Source organism: Podarcis gaigeae (genome assembly GCF_964106915.1).
Source record: "Podarcis gaigeae genome assembly, chromosome: 2".
NCBI classification, from domain to species: domain Eukaryota; kingdom Metazoa; phylum Chordata; class Lepidosauria; order Squamata; family Lacertidae; genus Podarcis; species Podarcis gaigeae.
This window is the reverse complement of record NC_139679.1, coordinates 51591846-51611863: the sequence shown is the minus strand read 5'-3', so window position 1 is coordinate 51611863 and position 20018 is coordinate 51591846. Positions and strand designations below refer to the sequence as shown.

At 43.0% G+C, this 20018-nt stretch overlaps 1 protein-coding gene across 18 annotated transcripts in view; it reads right to left on the bottom strand.

The window, feature by feature from the left end:
- The window catches only part of CSNK1A1 (casein kinase 1 alpha 1), a gene marked incomplete at its 3' end in the record, with an annotated part of 41499 nt that extends 33964 nt beyond the window's left edge, over positions 1-7535 (bottom strand). For 6 of the 18 annotated variants that reach the window (XR_014559381.1, XM_083719559.1, XM_083719558.1 and 3 more), the window contains exons 1-2: positions 6796-7421; positions 5818-5924 (exon numbers count right to left, since the gene is read on the bottom strand). Coding sequence is in view for 15 of the 18 variants with exons in the window: in XM_083719559.1 (XP_083575685.1) it covers positions 5818-5924; positions 6796-6918 (230 nt within the window). Of the gene's footprint in view, positions 1-5817; positions 5925-6795 lie in introns of all 18 variants that reach the window. The other 12 variants (XR_014559380.1, XM_083719553.1, XM_083719552.1 and 9 more) reach the window with 6 other exon arrangements.
- Positions 7536-20018: the final 12483 nt, after the last annotated feature.

Sequence of the window (20018 nt, the reverse complement as noted above, 5' to 3'; positions counted from 1 at the left end):
GAGCACGGAACACTGTGACAAGTGCCAGAGCGCATGGAAACGCTGCTTATCTTCCCACTGCAGCGGTACCCATTTATCTACTCGCACTGGTATGCTTTTGAACTGCTAGGTTGGCAGGAGCCTAAACAAAGAAGCAGGAGCTCACCCCATCACAAGGATTTGAACCACCGACTATGATCGGCAAGCCCAAGAGACTCAGTGGTTTACACCACAGCGCCACCAGGGTCATCTAGTCCAACCCCCTGACGAAAAGACATTCAGTTGTGATGACAGTAACCTAGATTTAAGGTGCCACTTGGCACCTAGCTTATATATCTGAGTTTCTAACAATGGCACCTAGTCCTCAAGCCATCTAAAAAATTGCCACTGGCACTTAAGAAATGTTTAAGAACTAGTTCACCGTCAATGAATTTGAAACATTTCATTCAAGTTGTCCTTATGACAATTTTCCAAAATTATATGGACATATGAGATTTAGAACCAATCCCACCAATGTTTTGTTTTGTTTACAAACCTATTTTAAGAGAAAAGACAATATTTGATAGCCTTCATTCAACAGCCATAAGCAAAGGCACACAGTTTTTCTAATGAAAATGCATCTTAACCCAAACCAATCAAAAGTTAGATGCCATGACTCCACCTTGTCAAAATGGTCTGTTTAATGCCTTCCCTCTGGTCAGTTTGAAAGAGTTCTGTGCAGTCATACCTCTTCTTGCAAACGCATCATGTTGCTTTTTTTGGGTTAAGAACATGGCAAACCCGGAAGTGTTTACTTCTGGGTTTTACCGTGCGCATGTGCACACATGCATGTGCAGAAGCGCTCTATAGCACTTTACACATGCACAGAAGCCCCACTCTGGTTACAGACTTTTCAGCGTGAAAACGGCACCCCGGAACAGATCGTGTCTGCAACCAGAGGTACCACTGTAGTTTTGTTTCTTATGATGAAGTGGTAGCAAATAGGATAACCATAGAACAGGGCCCAATATTCAAAGGTCAACTTAAACACACACACAAAATCCATAAAATGCAAATCCTTATGTTATGCGGAAGTCAGTTCCTAGAGTTTCCAAAGCAACTTATCAAACAGTGCTAGGAGCAGGTTTCAGAAAGGGATGGGGTGGGGTCATTTCAGAAATTCTTTCATACATACAAAGCATGTTGTGCAGCCTTTTTAACCAGGGCCTGTAACAAGTCTGTATGTAGAAAGAAACTGCCCTGATGCTCCTAAGGACAGAACAAGGGGGACCTGCAAAAGGAGTGTTGCTGTATGGAGTGTTCCTGTTCGGGTTACAGCCAGATATACCCTCTTCCACTATATTCCCCTCCAATTGCCTCCCATAGATGCTCTGTGGCCAGTGAGCATGCTTAGCCGTCACTGCCCTGTTGATATGTGTGTGGACTGTCCCTCTTGTATTCCTTATGGATTGTTTGTACATCTGCAAACCCTGTGGTTTCTCTGATCATACTGATACCTCCCCTCTTGGTTATCATGGGCCCTGCTTTTGCTGAAGTCCTATCAATATTAACCAGCTCAGTTTGCTTTTAGGATAGACAAAAGTTTCTAATAGCAAAGTTTAGTGTCTATAATCAAACTAACATGATTTTCATTCTGATATTAGTTCTCTACAGGCACTCTCTTATGTTACATAAACACATGACGGGGGATGCAAAGACAAATCTCGTTTGACAAGATTTTACTAGACTATGATTTAGACTTTTTTAATTTTTTAACGTATTTATGAATACCTTTTCTGCCCACAAGTAGCTATAATTTGTAAAAACAGTATAAAGACATCAGTTAAAACTAACACCACAAAACTACAGAGTTGAATTTAAAATCCATCAAAAGCCAGACAAAGCAAAACAGTATTTAGGGTTTGCCTAAAGTTAGGAAAAGATGGTGCCAACCTGACCTCCAAGGAAGGCAAGTTTCACAATTGGGTGCTGGCACAGAAAAGACCCTGTCCTGGGTATCCATCAACCTAGCCTCCCTTTGTGGTGCCACATACAATACGGTCACTGATAAAGACTGTTAATTTTGGACAGGAGGCCATCTTTCAGATATCACGTATTGGTATTTGTGAAATTGTGTTGTGTTATATTGGGTTGAAACCAGTCTAAGTTAGTTGCATTAGGGTCCTACTGAAAACTGTATGAAATGTTAGTTAAGACTTAAGTCGCAGTTATTTCACTGGAAACAAAGTGCAACTAAATTTTAATCCAAGCTATCATTCGTCAAACCAATTAATCATTTGAAAAAATAATATAACAAAAAACATACTGGAAAACCTGTTCAGTTTCTCCAACACAAACTATTTGCTGCAAGAATAAACTAAGAGTGCATATGCTTTCTTGTGCTTCATGTATTTTACATGTGAGGAACGGAGCTGTCTTATTACTGATCTTCTAAGTCACTCTGGGAACTTTTGGCTAAAGAACGGAGTAAAAGTCTTTTGGATAGATAATCAATAAAATAAATCAGAAATTACAAAGCAGAGCCATAATGCCAACCAAATCAATGGAGGTATAAATAAATAAATAAATAAATAAATAAATCACAAATTCATTCATCCAGGTGATGTACTTCAATGTTTTTAAAGGCCATCTGGTTCAACCCTAGCTGATGAACACTATAGCATTCCATGTAGTACAGCCTCTGGAAGGAGCCCACCACTTTCCAGAGCAGCCTGTTTCACTGTCAAACTGTGCTAACCACAGGTGCAGAACTCAAACCATGATCTGAACATCTAGTTGCACATGCAGTTATTCCTAATGTTTAGCTGAAATCACCTTTCATGTAATTCAAACCCTTTGGTTCGGGTCCTACTATCTGAAGCAACAGGAAACAGGCTCAATCCAATCATGTGACAGCCCTTGGAAGTATTTGAAGAGATACCATATTGCCTCTTAATTGTCTTTTCCAGACTAAACATACCCAACTCAATTAACCTTCACCATCCAGTTTGATTTCATTTTCTAATCTCTCAGAATCATGCAGCTATAGTTTTAACTTCATATTCACAGTGCAGCAGCCTCTGGAGGCAGAGCAACAGTAACTGTCAATTTAGACATCACATCACATCAATTAGCACTGGCCATTTGGCCTGCTGGTCTGCCAACTGACTGAAATCATGCTTTTGTCAATTCAGACAATATTCAAAATTACAGTCTTCCTTTAACCATAGTTTGAACCATCTTCAGCCATTAGCTACACATGGGGTGGATAACCTGTTCCCTTTCATTTGTTGTCAGGCTCCAACTTCCATTACCCACCATAGCCAATGGTCAGGGATGATGTCCAGCAACATCTGGAGAGTCACAGATTAGCAAGCCCTGAATTATGCAATGATCACAAGTGCATGCCATGGTAATCAATGTTTGAAATTTGCCAGGAGCACTTTGCACCTGGTTATCGGCCATTTGCAGCCAAATGAAGATGCCCGGGCATCAGGATGACACCTGACCAACTGGGGGTGCAAGCCTGGGGATCCTTGGATCTTGACTATTTTCATACACTAGCAACACATCCAGCAGAACTTTATTGTATTTTATCTGCACAATCCTAATGAATTTCAGGAACCAAATAGTTGTATTGAAAAATATGACTTTTGAGGCATCTAGCCCCAAAACTGCAACTAGGTATTCTGTTTTGGAAACTGTTACCCTGGTTTAAGGAGCCATTTGGTGCCTAGCCATATCTGAGTTTTTAACACTGATGGTAATCCAACAAATCACAGTAAACAAAGAACATTCCTTGACCTATCATTGCAGTTTGCTTGGTGCCAATGAATCACAATCCGTGATTCAGATGTAACACTAAGCAGGGGATCATAGTTTGCTTCCACCCAACACAAGCACAATGGAGAAAAGTAGGCACAATTAGCTTGTGCACAGGTAGCCATAGTTTAGCTTACAATGTGAAAACACAACCAGCACGTGTAGTTAGCAACATGCAAACAAAGAAGACAACAAAAACTTCAATGATTACTTCTGAGATGAAAGAACAGTTGCCTCGGCAAACATTCCATATCCTCATAATAATTTATCATCACTCAACCAAATCAATTTCCTTTACTGAAAGAAGTCACCAATTACTTCATTATATACATTTACGGAATTGGGTGGCTAAAGTATATTTTGCATTTCCTAAAAATATACTTTCATTAATGTTTTATTATTTAAAAACAACTGCCAGGTTTAATAAAGCAAAAAGTAAAATTTAAACAATTTAAACTAAAAAATAGCCTCACTAACCAACATGTAACTTCATACAATCCAGTAGTTTTTAAATGACATCTACAGTTCTTCATAACAAAATACTGGCTTTCAAAGCAAGATCATCCAATTTTCAACCTTAGCAGCAAAAATTTAAATAATATTATGCTCTGCATCTAAGCACAGGCCTGAATAGAATCTTATCAAAAGTGAAAACTCCATCAACAGAATGCAGAACAGCCAAATCTATTACGTAATAAATGCAGCTTTATTCCTACAGTTGCACAATGTAATTAAATCCGGGGGGGGGGGGCAGTTGCTTCATACAAGTATGTCATTGAATAATTCTGTATCCATTCAGTAAAGGACTTATGTAGGTTACAACATGGCATTGTAGTTTATGTAGTTCACAAACTTCCAGCAGCAGAAGCCTCTTATGACTAAGACATCAACATTTCTTACTGGTTTACAATTGCAACCCAGTTTTTAACTACTTAGAGAATTGAATTGGAATATCTACAAGAAGTGCCTTTACTAAGTTTATTTTCTGCTTACACACGGTTCACTTTGATTATGAGGTACAAATGCCAGAAGTCACAGTACAACATACAGAAGTGAACTGTAAGAGTTCAGAATGTCCAACCATTTCAAAAAAGGTAAGTAGAATAACCATCCTAAATTGAATCCATTTACTGTAGTCTCTCCACTTGCCAAACTTATTACTAACACTATTCGTAAGCAAAACCCAATCAGATTATTTTTTTCAAATATACAAGGTATTTAACAGTACTGCCTGATGTTTTAGAGCACTAGCAAAGAGCTGCTAAGAGTCTTGACTCAGAATCTTTTCCTTTGTATAAAGTTTTTTTAAAGTGCTTTTTATGACTTTCACAATAGAAAAGCAGACTGAGCCGCTACTTTATTTACTCTCCCACTAGTTACTAGTTCCATCCATTACAAGACTGGGAACCTCTCCAGTAGATCTCACAATGAAATTCCATTTTCAGAAGAGAATAAAAGGAAGGAAGGTGATTTCAGCAGCAGTGCGTAATTAAGAGCTCAGTGATGCCTATGTCGTCAGCAACTGTAAGGGGCTTCCACTTTCTGCACTCTTCCTTCCCTCCCCAGTCCTCAGAAGCCCCAATCTTTCAAGATACAATACTGATGGTAGAAGGGAATGGGAGCGAGGTGGGAAATTAACGAAATATATTCCACTTCTTAGGAATGTTTAAGTACTGACATCCGCCATTTTCTGAGCAGAGGAGGAAGACATGTTGGAACAAAAACACAAAAGGGAGCAGCCATTTCCACTGTTCTATTCCAATCCTCAGAGTAACCAGTACTCCTGTTTCAACTACTGCCATATTCTCAAGTACTAGATAATTTTGTTGGTGCAGAGATGGGGAAGGGAAACAAGCAGCTGGTAGGGAAGGATCCTTCAAGATATTTTTCTGGATGCAACTTGCCACCACTCATAATAAGGTTTATTTCAGACAACATATATGTATCACTTCCTCCAGCAGTGAAAAACAAAATACACTCATCCTTTGGGGAAAAGAGATAATGACTACTTTATCTCCCAAGAGCTATAATTCTTACCGTATGTGAGGGATGCCAACTCCCCCTTGCAGAATCTTGTATAGTTTGCTTTCATATAGCAGCTGGGGATGTCTGGCCTTCTGAGACTCCAACTTCACAGCTACTTCCTGCAGTGAAGAGGGAATATGGGTCAGAGATCCTATTGGAGCAAGAGGACTGCATTTCTCCACTACAGCATATTTGAGGGCATGGGAAAGCCTTCCACAGGAATATCCTGGTAAGTGACAAGCTCCGCAAACATATTCCACACAGTGCCGGCTTCTGTAAATATCCATCCTAGGGATACTAACACTAATCCATTATTCCCAGAAAGTGTTTAAACACTTAGATGAAGGTGCATTCATTGCCTCTTGAACAAGGTAATTGTGAATGCAAGAAATGAGCTTAGGTGCAGTTTCTCTACAGATCACATAAGGATCCCCCCCAAACAATACAAATGGCCTCTTTATCCATCTATTACCAGGCAGCCTGGCGTTTTATGTACTACAAACACTACTAAGCTAACGATTAAAAGAGTCCGGGGGGGGGGGGGGGAGAACATTTTCAAAACTGAACCAAGCATTGCAGACTCATCACTGCCAAGACAGGATAGAAACCCTATTACAAAAATACAAATCAAAACCCTACACCGTGAAGGTGCTTATTATGATTTGTCACGATCGTGTCCTCCGCCCCCCCCCCCAAAAAAATAACGTAAGAAATAAGTTGGAAAAAGTCCGACACTACTATCTATAAACCACTAAAGCGGAGAGAAGGCGAAGGAGAAGTCAGAAACGGCCCTCGACATAAGGGCGAAGTGGGGGCGGCCAGACTTTGTGGCAAGAGAGTCCGGGGAGCTTTTCCTGGCGCTTTTCCCCCGAGTTGATGCTCTGCCAGGCGGGGGGGGGGGGAGGGAGGAGCGAGAAGCGACCCCTCTTCTCTGACGCGACGGGGGGAGAGAGGGGGGGAGAAGAGGCCCGGGCGCCCGCCGGCCCTTACCTCCCCGTTGGTGATATTGATGGCCAAGTATATGTCCCCGAAGGAGCCCGAGCCGATTTTCCGCACCAGCTTGTATTTGCCCCCGACGATGAACTCGGCCTTGGAGCCGCTGCTGCTCGCCATGGCGACCGAGGGAGAGCGCGAGCGGGGAGGGGGGGAGTTTGTTCACACGTCGAGCGCTCGACTGCCGAGTTTCTCCTCAAGGAGCTCCTGCTACGAAAAAGCCAGGATTTCGAGGGGTCTGTCGGTGGGAGGAAGAAGAAGAAGAGGGGGACGTGTATGGAGGATGGGGGGGAGGGAGGACTCCAGTCCCCGAGGCTCCGTTCGCAACCAGGCCCCTTTGTAGGAAGCGGACGTCCCCCTCCACACGCTTCCGCGGCTGTCAGCGCTCTCTCTGCCCTCTCAGGAAAGGCAGCCCTGAGGGCTGGGAAGGGAGGGAGAAGCTCGAGCGGATCCGGCTGCCGCCGCCGCCGCCTGGCGCTTCATTCGGCCGCCGCCGCCATCTTGTCTGTCTCTCTCTTGCTCTCGCTCTCTTTCTCTCTCTCTTTCGCTGCTGATATCCAGGACACAAAATGCCTCCAGCCCGCGACCGACGCTTCTTCACCGCGCAGAGCACTCTGGGAAACAGGGGAGGAGAAGCGTCTCTCTGCGCATGCGTTTCCCGGAGGGAGGACAAGCAGGAAGTGTGCGTGATCTTAACGGCTTGGAAGGGATCGGCTGGTTTGGCGCATGCGCAGAAAGGCGCGGGTTGTGTTTGCCCCCCCTTAAAAGTAGACCCGCCCGTTAAGTACCGTAGGCAACTCTTTGAATTACGCAGTTTTCATCACGCCACACACGGGGTTGGGAGGGGCAGGGGGAGACAAGAAAGAAAGAAAAGTTTAATATAGCGTATAGTCCAAGAGAGGCTTCTCGAAGTGACTGAAGCAACCGGTTCAAGCCCTTATACTGTAACTGGAATGTGCCAGGTGTGCGGGGCTTGGTCGTTTGCTTTTTATCGCCTTCATGCTGCATGGAATTCGGGGTGGCGTACGTGTCTCTTCCGCCTCCTCATGTAATCCCCACAACAACCCTGCGGGGTAGGTTAGTCTGAGCTTCATGGCTGGGTTGGGATTTAAACCCTGGTCTCCCAGGTCTTGGTCTCTTAACCACTACACCACACTTTCCATAGGGTCCACACGTCTAATTATGTTAGATGCCCAAGTGAATGGGCGTTGTTGTTTAGTCGTGTCCGACTCTTCATGACCCCATGGACCAGAGCATGCCAGGCACTCCTGTCTTCCATGCCTCCCGCAGTTTGAACAAACTCATGTTGGGCATACAGGAATACAATCCAGAAAACCTTTAGAAGAAGCAGGAGGAAAATGCCCAAATTGCAAGGCTAAAATGCAGGTGGAGGGCATCTACACCTATCTGAGTTCCGGGGAAGAAAAGCGCGGCACAAATTATGTACAGTGGTACCTCGGGTTAAGAACTTAATTCAATATGGAGGTCTCTTCTTAACCTGAAACTGTTCTTAACCTGAAGCACCACTTTAGCTAATGGGGCCTCCTGCTGCCTCTGCGCCACCGCTGCATGATTTCTGTTCTCATACAGAAGCAAAGTTCCTAATCCAAGGTAATATTTCTGGGTTAGTGGAGTCTGTAACCTGAAGCGTATGTAACCCAAGGTACCACTGTATTTATTGCATTGGTCTTCTGAGACACAGCGGTCTCTACACCAATGGTGGGACATTTATGGCACACAAGCTGCCCTAATTTGGGCCCCAAGAACGTTATCCTTAGTCCATGTCCATCTATACCACGTGTGACATGAGGGGAGGGCATGTAAAGATGTGACTCCCAGCCTAAAGCAGAGTTTGAAGTTAGTGGTAGCTTCCAATCCCTGGGCTTTCAAACCAGTTTGGCAAAAGAATTGGGGTTCGCAGGTGCTGGCAGACATCAGCATCTGCAACCCTCATAGAGTCTTTGCCTGTGGCGTTGGATTTCAAACCGCATGGGCAAAGGGAAACATTTCACCACCTGAGAAAATGTTTCACCTGTTGTCATTGTGACATCAGATGATTGACAGGTGCACTTTTCAAAATGGGCTGCACTGTTTCTGGAGAGTAGGATTATGTCCCCCAGCTGGAAGCAGTTCCCCATGCTTGTTCTAGGATCTAGGTGACCTATAATCAAGTTAAAAACGTGCAAAATTGTTTAAAATGTACACCATAATGGAAAATCAATATATAAAACTCCAGGTTCCACAGACGGGGTGAGAAATTTATCAGCAACCAAGAGTGGCACTAGCATAAACCCTTCACACAGCTTGATTAAACTATTTTGATAGTTCAAGAAAAGAAAAATCTTAACTTGGTGCTGAAAAGATTTTGGTGTCAGGGCCAAACAGGTTCATGCTAAATAAGAACTGAGTTAGAAAGAGCAGGAATTTATATCTGTTTCTATTCTGGGGTGCTCTTTTGAGGGATGGGGTGGAGTGGACACACTGAGGCCCAGCTGTATCAAAATTTGATATCTTAATTTGATATTTCTTAATTTTCTCACTTCCATTCATGGGAATAATTAAAAAGTCCTCCTCAGTGTGAACCAAGAAATGACCTGTCCAGACAATGGTTCATTCTACCATACATATGCTTGTCTGTATGTCCTTTTCCAGCCACTCCATTCTAATCCCCCCCTCCTACCTGGCTGCCAGGTATTTCAGCTCTCCACTTCTCAGCATTCCAAACCATTGATTTATTAGGGGCTGGCTTGGAGATATATAGAAATATTTCCATATTTCAGAATTGTTGTGCGTCCCTCAGGTTTACCTCAAGTCGGCCAGTGCTTTTCTCTTGTGCATGGCTGTCTTAAGCACAATACTCATGGGTATTACTGTACAAATATTGGTGCATGTATTTTTCAATATATGTTGGCATTTGTCCTAATAGTTATCTCAGTGAAACTGAACCGTCTCTGAGCATAATCACATAGCTTCCTTCTTACCCTAAGCGACTAACATCTCGTTTTCTCTCATTTAATGTGGCTCTTGAGTAAGCAAAAACACCTGGCTTTCAAAGTTCTGTCTGCCTGCACTTCCGCTTTTTCTCTCTCATAAGCGTGAGAACACAGGAAACATCTGCCTAATCAAGCAATAGATGACTGGTACAATGCACAGTAAACCATAAGTGCATATGGTATTTTGCATGAATATGCTAACAAGCAAAATCTTGAAACGAATGGTAGGCCTAGTACTTGAAGCCAAACTAAATGTCTTAATTTGATCTTGAGAGCTATGTATAACACATAAGCTGTATTTAGCAAGTTTCTGGAGTTAGGTTTTTTTCTTTTTGAAAAAGCTGCAGTGGGATGCAAATATAATCAGAGGAGTGATAAAGAGAAGAGTCTATGTATAACCTTTTCCCTGTTGGATTGCTTTCCCATCGGTTGGTGAAAGGATTAAGTCTAGGCCAAAATCCTTACCTCCCAGTTTCCCGAAAACATCCCTGCTGAAAATATGGACCAGCTTCCTACTCATTTTTTGGGACAGAAGTAGTTTCCGCCATTTTGTTTTTGAGGGAGGAGCTGCCCTTATCTTTGTTAACCTCATGAGGAGTCCAAATGTTTTCCACGTTGCTTGCTTTTTAATAGTGTCACAGGGCTCTCAGCACTTTATGCAATGCCTTTGGAGTGATGCAGTGTGACAATGCCGTAGTACAGTTGGTCATGGAACTGACTAGAGGGGTGGCAGCCATAGACTTAGTATTAAGTAATGCCCAGGACCTTGTGGAAGATGTAACTAGAATAATATAATTGTAGAGCTGGAAGGGATCATGAGGGTCATCTAGTCCAACCCCCTGCAATGCCGGAATCTTTTTGCCCAACGTGGGGCTCAAACCCACAACCCTGAGATTAAGACTCTCATGTTCTACCAACTGACCTATCCGGTTGTTGAACTGATTGGAAACAGTGACCATAGTGTTAGCAAGTATCTATCTAAATCGACAGCTGCAAAGGAAGTCCTAACACATGTTGCTTCCAAACGCCTGTTTATTGCGTATTCATCCCGATTTCTTTACACAGCGTTTGTGTGAAGGTTATATGATATCGGCTGCTTATTAAGCATTCATTCTGACTTGTTTGTGTGGAGACTGTACAACATCATATCAAGCAATTGTTGATATCCATCACTTTCTAGTACAATTGTATCTGTCTTTGCGACCGAAGATGTATGGCAAATATCTGTTCCCGAACAAATGCTACAGAGAATGGAGTCCTTGGAACTGAGGCAAGTTGCAGTGACAAGAGACACATTTCTAGGTCTTATTGACAAATTAAAAGCTGACAAATCACCAGATGGCATCCACATGAGAGCTCTAAAATAACTCAAATGTGAAATTGCTGATAGTCTAACAAAAATATGTAACAAGAGCAGGCTCCATACCCGAGGACTGAAAAATGGCCAAGGTAACACCAATTTTAAAAAAGGAATCCTGGGGGAATCTTAAATATTACATGCCAGTTCACTAAACATCTGTTCTGGTAAAACTGCTATTAAAGATAAAAATACCAAGCACATAGAATAATATGTCTTTCTGAAGCAGAACCAGTATGACTTTTGCAAGAGTCTCTCACTATCTCTCTAACTTTGTACAGTTCTTTGAGAGTGTCAACAAGTATATAGATAAAGGTGACCCAGCTGACATTGCATACTTGTTCAAAAAGCTTTTGATAAGAGTCCCTTACCAAAAACTCCTGAGTATGTTTAGCTGTCGCAGAATAAGAGGAGAGGTCCCCTAAATGGACAGTTCTCACAGTGGAGGGGTATAGAAAGTAGAGTCCCCAAAGGAGATGTGTTGAGACTTGTGCATTTTAACTTGTTCATAAATGATCTAGAGTTAGTTGTGAGCAGTGAGGTCAATGATACCAAATTGTTTAGGGTGGTTAAGCAAAAAGGGATCAAGAGGATCTTACCAAATTAGGTGAATGGGCAGTACAATGGTGAATGCAATTCAGCATAAGCAGGTGCAAAGTGATGCAGATTGGCACAAATATCTATCATCTATCTCATCTATCATCTTCCTGATTTCACATGTAAACTAATGAGGCTGAACTGATGGTGATTCACCAAGAACAAGAACTTGGGGGTATAGTGGATAGCTCAAAGATGTTGATCCAGTATGTAGCAGCTTTGAAAAAGATGAATTCCACTCAGGTCCTGCTTATGAACATCTGGTTGGCTACTGTAAGAACAGGATGCTGGACTAGATGGATATTTGGCCTGATTCAGCCAACACTTTCTTGTGTTCAAATTGCATTACTCCCTTGACATTCCAGGAAGTACAGCTGGGTGGAGGCTGCTGAATGCCTACTGCCACTTCCCACTGGCCTCACTTTCCAGAATGGCTTGGCAGCGATGCAATGTGGTGTCATTCCCATGGCATTTCAGTTAGTGCGGCAACAGGAAACTGCAGTGTGCACTGCTGTGAGCTGGGCAGGCCTTTTTAAAAGTTTTTTTTAAAAAAAAAAAAACACCAAGGAAAATAATGGAAAACTCTTAGCCACCTTGTAAGGTTAACTAAGGTAAGTCACAATGCCTTAGAAATTTTGGGAAAATGTCTTTCCTCCAGTTTAGGACTCATCCACACCATCACATAAAATGTCTAAAAATCCACATTTTTCTTATCTGAATTGGTCCATCGTAGTCCAAACCTGATCGCTTTGTACTTTCTTAATACTTGGATCAAACTATCCTCCCTGTCCATACTTGTAGGTGTGTTTATTTCATGCTTTTCCTATTTGCCTGCCTCTAGCCCACCTCTGCACCCACCACCCCTTTTTTCTTGATCATGAGTACGCATGAATGAACGTGCATGCGTGTTTCCTTTGTCTGCAAACACTCCTCCTTCCTCTCTTCCCACCACAAAGCTGGCCATCAAACACATTGCCAAGGATTGGAGGGGGACAGGAGGTGAGAGACAGGAGAGGAGTCCCATTCCACTCCCCTCTGGCTGCCTGTCAGAACTTCTGGGGGATATCCTTAAGTACTTGGGGCTGGAGGCTCAAACCATAAGGGCAGATTGACAGCATGCATTTAAAGGTTCTAGAAACCTTTCACTTTTGTTTGAGTCAGGGTCCTTCACTTTTTGAGAACTTACCTCTTCTGACGCCCCTTCCTTTCAATTATTTCTCAGCCCCTGATCTCTACCTGGGCACTCTGAGCTGCTCAATTGGCAGGAAAAAAATCCAGCTTGAGGAAAGGGAAGGTGTGGGAGGCAGTGAATGGAGGAGAACGTCAGGTGAACAACAGAGAACTAATGAAGGTACAGGATGGTTACTAGCCACATTAAATGACAATATGAGCGAGCCCTTTTGGGGGTGGGGCTGCAGGATTTCCTTTTGTCCCCAACCCAAAGAATGGTTGGAAAAGAGTTCACCAACATGTTTGACTGTGCTCTAGAAAAGATACCACTGCCAGTATTGCTTGTATGTGGAGAGATTTTGAGCATAACAGTCCTGGGGCGGGGGGGGGGGGGATTTAGCAGTCCCTTACCTCGCGTTCATCATTTCTCCAAACCTTAACATAGCCTTAAATGACTGCTTGCCAATAGATTAATTGATACCAAACTCCTACTTAGCAAACCTGTGTCTGTAGCACTTCAGGCTGCAGGTGGGGACTCAGGTGACTGAAATGCTCCTCCATACAAAATTTCCCCTCTCTATAAAATACTAGATGTCTGGGAACAGGTTTCCAACCTAGCCTCCTCCCTGACATGCTAGTTCTCTATATGTAGGGATTTATTTATCTTGTTATTTTTTACTGTGGAGGATTCCATCATATCAGCTCAACTGCAGTCTGAAGTACTGCAGCACTGCCCAGACATGGCTTTATTACCTCAGCGAGAATAAATCGAGTTGAAACGAGTGATTCATATTCATGACAGGGAGGCCTACTGATTTCATCATAACTTGGGCGCTACTAACCTCTGGACTGGAAGCAATAGTTTGCTGAAGTACAGGTAAGTGCAGTTTGGTTTCATGAGCAGATAGTAAAGAGCTCAGCTTCATCGCTGAGCTAACCAGTTTTTCAAAGCCACTTTCATTTTATTCCGTTTTCATTTTATTTCTCCCCATCCTTTACAACATTGCTGTCTTTATTCTCACAAGAAAACTGCAAAATGGATTCTGTGGAGACATATGGGTAGTTCAGATGAGCCACCTTCATGCATATAGCTAACCTCTTGTGTGCTAGTGGCAAGAAGCAAGGCTTTTATTTACACGAGACAACCTTACAGTAACTTCATCATGCTTCTGACATCACCCACATCCTGCAGGGGTGCCAACTTGAATAAAATATTGTGGGGGACCAGGTAAGCCCCGCCCTGCATAATCCATCAAATGACACTGTACACATACACCATTTGAATGGCAATGTCCATCAACTTTGGGGGGCCCCAGCCCAGTCAAATATTTTATTGTGGGGGTCCAAGCCACCACGGCCCCTAGGAGTTGGCTCCTATGGCACCCTGTCAACATCCACAAAGTTCTTCCATATCCTAGTGAAAGGATCTGCTTATTCCCCACCCCCTTCTAGAGGTAAGTCCTCATACCTGACAGAATGGTACTCCAAAGGATTCCCCGAAATGCAGGGAAAGCTTATGGCGGGGTGGGAAACACAGGGGCTGTGCTAAAGAGCAGTGGCGAAAAAGCTCTCATGCAGAGCCTGGGTATCTCTTTGAATCACAACCTACACTTCTGTTCCTCCTAGGAAATTTCAAAACTGCTTACTCAGGGCTGCCCGTGCTTTCCAATCTAAGCACTTACCAGGTTCATATCCATAGCTTCGGAGATTCTACAGTGTCAGGTGTTCTCAGGTCTTTATTTAAGGCACTGCAGCAAATCCAGCTGAACTGGAACACACAGGAGGAAGTAGGTCATGCTTTTTGGCACTTTAGCACCAAAATAGAAACAAGAGCAAAGTGGCGGAGGAAAATTCTTCTGGCTCTGCAGAACACGATTGCTTCCCCCAACCCATGATTGTTTCTGCCTCCCATGTATCTCACTTCATTAGTAACCAGTTTGCATGGAAAGCCTGGTTAGCCAAAGGCTACTCTTAAATATTTGGCTTCAGTTATATCTGCTGGATGATAAAACATTTTAAGCCTACCTATAACTGAGAAGCTAACTTTTTATATTTAAAAAAAGAATCACTCACGTTTTCAAATACATAAGTGAGATAATACATAATATTATGTATATGTACAGGACACTACAGGGTGTGTGTGATACAGGGTCTCCAAGCTGAGACAGAAAATGCTCCTTTTCCAAGTCTGATTTAAAGCCTGGAGAAAACTGAAGAGTAATCAAGTACTGCTTTAGCCCTTCATATTGCTATGTCTTTTACTGCTTTGGCAGCAGCCCAATTCTTTGCTAGCAGCTCCAACTGGAATAACTTGTAATTTGCTGTAACCCTGAATGTTGCTGTAACTCTGAATTTTTATACAGTGCATATCCATGCATGATTGTAGGCCTGTTCCATCATACTCTTGCAAGGTTATTGTTAGTTCCTGCCATGGGTGTAGCCAGGATTTTTGTTGGGGGAAGCAGTACTTTTCTGGGGGGGGGGGGTTGCAGAACTTTTTTTACTGGGGGCAGAACCGACGTGATTGGTCAGATAGTTATTTCTATTGTTTTACTTGATGGGGGAGCAGCTGCTCCCTGCTCCCTTCCCCATTGGCTACACCCATGGTTCCTATATGGCTTTATTTAAAAAGTAGAAGGTCTTCTATGGATGGCTGTTCCAAGTTTTAATATCCTTGCTGTGTCTGATAATCTTAGTCATTTTAATGGGGGCTGGATGTTTTTAATGTATGAATTTCCACCCCTTGATTTTAATGGGGTTTTTTTTTTTTTTTTGGTGTTTTGTAGGTTGTACTGAGTTGCACTGGCAGGAAAAAGTAACTAATCAATATATTAAATAATAAAAATATAGAACATCTGTTCATGCATCTGTACTTTTTAAAAAATACCTTTATACGCTTCCCACTTAAATTTAGGCTTCCTTCCTCTTTGTACCTTGTCAGGTACATTAAGGAGGCTCAGGCCACAATCCTAGCCACCCTTTCGTTGGAGTAAGAACACTGTGGGACTTACTCCCAAGTCGACGTGTTATAAGATTGCTTTGTTAGAGAGATTAATGTTAAGTGCCCAACTTCAGCTTTTAAAAAATACATGGAGTTATATTTGGCACCTCAGATTGCCTGCTATTTTGAGACTGCTTAATTCTCTCCTCAGAGACATAATGGGCTGAATGTGGAGTGGAATGGTGGAGTCCCCCCCCTCTCAATTTCCTTAATACAGAACCACTTTATATTTCTTTGGCAGGTCTAGACCAATGTACTTTGATGTATCTTCATGTCCTTGATCAGCAACCAGCCTCTCTGGAGTGCATTGGCAATATGCATGCCATGCAGTTAACTTCTGCAGATGCATTCCTGCTGGGAGTTATCAAATCAGCTGTTCTAATTTAGCACGGCACTGTGATGCCGGTAAGGATTTTCCAGCCCAACTATCTTGGTTGTCGTTTTTTATTTGTCCTCACTTTTGCTCTCATCCTCCAGCAGTTTCTACCCTCCAGAGAATTGCTCGTTGCTGAGGAGGACTTGATATTTTTCATTTATTTGTACTTCCTCCTGCTTCGCATGTGTGCTAACTGTCCCTGATCTCCTGAAAGAAAGCTGGCACAAGAATAGAGTTTTAAGAGCCACCGAAAATGGCTTTTCAGCGATGGTTGTGATATCTCTGGTACATAATCTCCCATGATAGTTTTGTTGCTAAGTGAGGTGCTCTTTTGTCATAATGCCCTCTTGTTCTTCTTTGGATTGCAATGTGCAAATGGTTTATGGCTGAGAAGCACACAAAAGCACTTCTAGTTTTCTTTTATGGGTGCTTTTTATGAGAGCTGAGCCGTTTGGAAGCTTGAGTCATGCCTACTTGGAGAATCAGGAAAAACAGGTCTTCACCTAGGTGCCTGCAAGTAGACCATATATGGGTATTAAAAAGCAAGCAGTGAACATTCTTGCTCCAGATTTACAATGTTGTATAATGCTGCCACCTAATGGATACCTGCATTATTGTTTGAATGATTTCTGTTGATACACGGATAAGCAAAGGGATATAATTGCCATGAAACCAACCCTCCTTACCCCAAGTGACTTAAATCCTTATCTGGGGACCAGGACTATAAAGAAATCACTTCAACTCAACGTTTTTGGAGTCAATGTTGCAATATTAGCGAAGTGAATCTGAGAATGAATTCAAAATCAGGTTGGCAGAATAGTTAAGCATTTGCACGTGTGCTTTCCCCCCACGAATCAGCCCAGAGGACAAAGATCCCACAGAATGTTGCTATGGATTGAGCGAGCACAACACATGTGGGCAAGTCCTTGAACCACATTGTTGTTCACACATGGATCACAGTCACCTGGTTCTGCAGTAAAGCAGTATTATCCACACATAACCTTATATTTACAATATTGAAACACTTCTCAGGAACTAGCTTCCTTAAAACATTTCCTCCTTCATGTATTCCCAGTACACCTCTGCACGTTCATGCAAACATTTGAAATAGCACTGAGATGATGTGGCCATGATTCTGACTTGCTGTGGAAATGTGGATATAAATTATGCTCGGACCCTCCAAGTGTCCCTGTTTTCCAGGAACAGTCTCGGATTTACAGAAGTCATCCCTGTTTCTGATTTCATCCTGGAATGTCCCACTTTTCATTAAGATGTCCCTAGTTTGACTGAAGAAATGCTGGAGGGAGTTATGCGACCTCTGATCCAAGGAGAGAAATAGCGATACAACCTTTAGAAGATATCTGAAGGCAGCTCCTGTATAGGAAAGGGTTTTTTAAATGTTCAATGTTTATTATGTTTCTATATATTTTGGAAGCCACCCAGGGTGACAGGGGCAACCCAATCAGATAGGCAGGGTATAAACATGATGATGATGATGACCTTGATGATGATGATGATGAAATAGGACATCTCTATTTTCATCAGAGAAATGTTGGAGGGTAGGATTATGTTTCCTGAAGTGTTTATCAGTGAGCAGGTGCGTGACCATATTCCTATTTGGAGAATGCCATTGGGATGCTATACCTTGAGAGGTAAGCAACAAAAGAGAAGTTACCATTCAATGATCTCAGCAAAATAACAATAATTGGCTATTACTTCCTACCTGTCTCACAGTGGATCTCTTTGTGTGTGTGTGTGTGCATTGTTGCATCCAGTCTGGCATTGCAGCAAACATAGGGTTCCCATGATTTGGTTCACCAGCAGCAGAAGGAGTTGAGTGGAAATTTCTCCTGTCTCTTAATTTTGGGCCCTCCTTGATGAGCAATATACAGCCGGGACCTTGCTCCCCCGCCCCCACAACCCACACAAAGAAAAAGGAAAGGAGCCACAGAAACCGCAAACTGGAGGGATGAGCCTGGAATTCCTGCCCTTGGAGCCTTTCTATGGCTCCCCTTTGGCATCGGTTTCCTATGTATGGTCCACATATGTGACCAATGGACCTACCTTCAAGTCATGATTGGCTTCTGACTTGGAGGAGAGTGGTCATATATTGCTCCAGTTGCTGCTGACTCCTGGAACTTTCCCATACAGAACCCCCAAGGAGATTTCCAAAGAACCTTAATGGAACACGGTCACCTCCGTGGGAATATGTTAGAGGTGGTGGTGGTGAGGATCTGTGTATCCCAAAATATTAGCCTAGAATCTGTCCTCCTAGGTGTTTGTTTTGAATAAAATCAGGAAAGTGATATATGGGTCACCCAGTAAAACATCTTTCTTGCTTCCTTGGGAGCCCCAGTACACTCCCAGCTGCAATTCAATTATTTCTGCCCATATGTCCAAACCTCTGCTGTATCGCTCAGAGGTCTGAAATGAGCCTAACAGAGCAAGTGGCCTACCATCTTTATAGTACAGCACCGGCAGCAGAAAAACACACAATAATTATGTCTGTTTAGCACCAATAAAAGAAGGGACTTTCAGGTTTAGGCTGGCTCTTTATTTCCTCTCTAGACCATGGTGCTGCTTAAGGTCTTTATCACTATGTTTGCAATGACAGATTCAAATCCCTGCTAAACCCTTAGAGCTGGGTCAATATATGGAATGGGTCCATATAGAATGGTAGAGTTGGAAGGGGAACCCCAGGGTCATCTAGTCCAACCTCAAAGGATGCAGAGCCATGGAATCTTGAATTGCATTTGTCATTCTCCCTTAAAGCAGCTCAAGTGTAACTAAAGGAAAAGCGGCATCTGTGTGCTTTCTTCATGTTTGTAGAGTTTTGAGCATTTTAAAATAGTTTATTTCACTTCTTCTTCTCAAGGAAAAAAAAGATTTGGCATCCAGCGCTGCTGTTCTGCTTGCACAAGAGACTTTTACTTGCACAGCAGAACTTCCCCTCTTCTTCACTGCAGTGTGTGCGCTCCCCCCCCCCCCCGAACCACCAACCCCCTGGAACAGCTTTTGGGGACTTGCAAGGAGAGGAGAGGAAGGGGGAATCCTGTTGCATGAGCAGATCCCTGCTCACACAGCATTGGCTACAACCCAGTATTTTTTAGGACAAGTGCCTTTCTGCTGTACAGGGTTGGTGTTCATAAAACCCTTTAAAATGCTGTAAAACATAAAAAGTGGGGTGAACCGAAGCAACTTTGTTGTCTGTGCCAAAGTTAGAACACTTCCTTTCGATGTGTGCTTGCATTTTCGTTCCTGTGAAGGATGTGCATTTCCCATCACACACTCTGGAGCATATCGCTCCTGTGCGTTTTTGTTCAAAGGTGAGAGACAGCTTTCCTCTTGCAGCAAAACCAGGTAGTCTACCTGAACCAACGCTCTTGTGTCTTAGGTTGCCTACTGTACATTACGTCTGCTCAGTGCTTTTTTTCTTAAAAAATGTTTAGGGGTACACTCATTCCATCTGAGACTCAGGAAACACCATGACAGGAAATGTGGCTGCCATCGGGGGTAGCAACGGAACTGATGATTCACCATGTTAGAGAAGAAACAAAATTTTAACTTTTTCAGTTTCTTCTCCCATTAGAGTCACAAAATATTTAGGGGTATGCGTCCCCCTGCGTCCCCCGCAGAAAAAAAGCATTGCGTCTCCTAGCCCAGCACCAAGAGCCCCCCAGCTGCTGCCTTGCTATGGCCACCAAATTGTACAGCATCTCTGCTTGG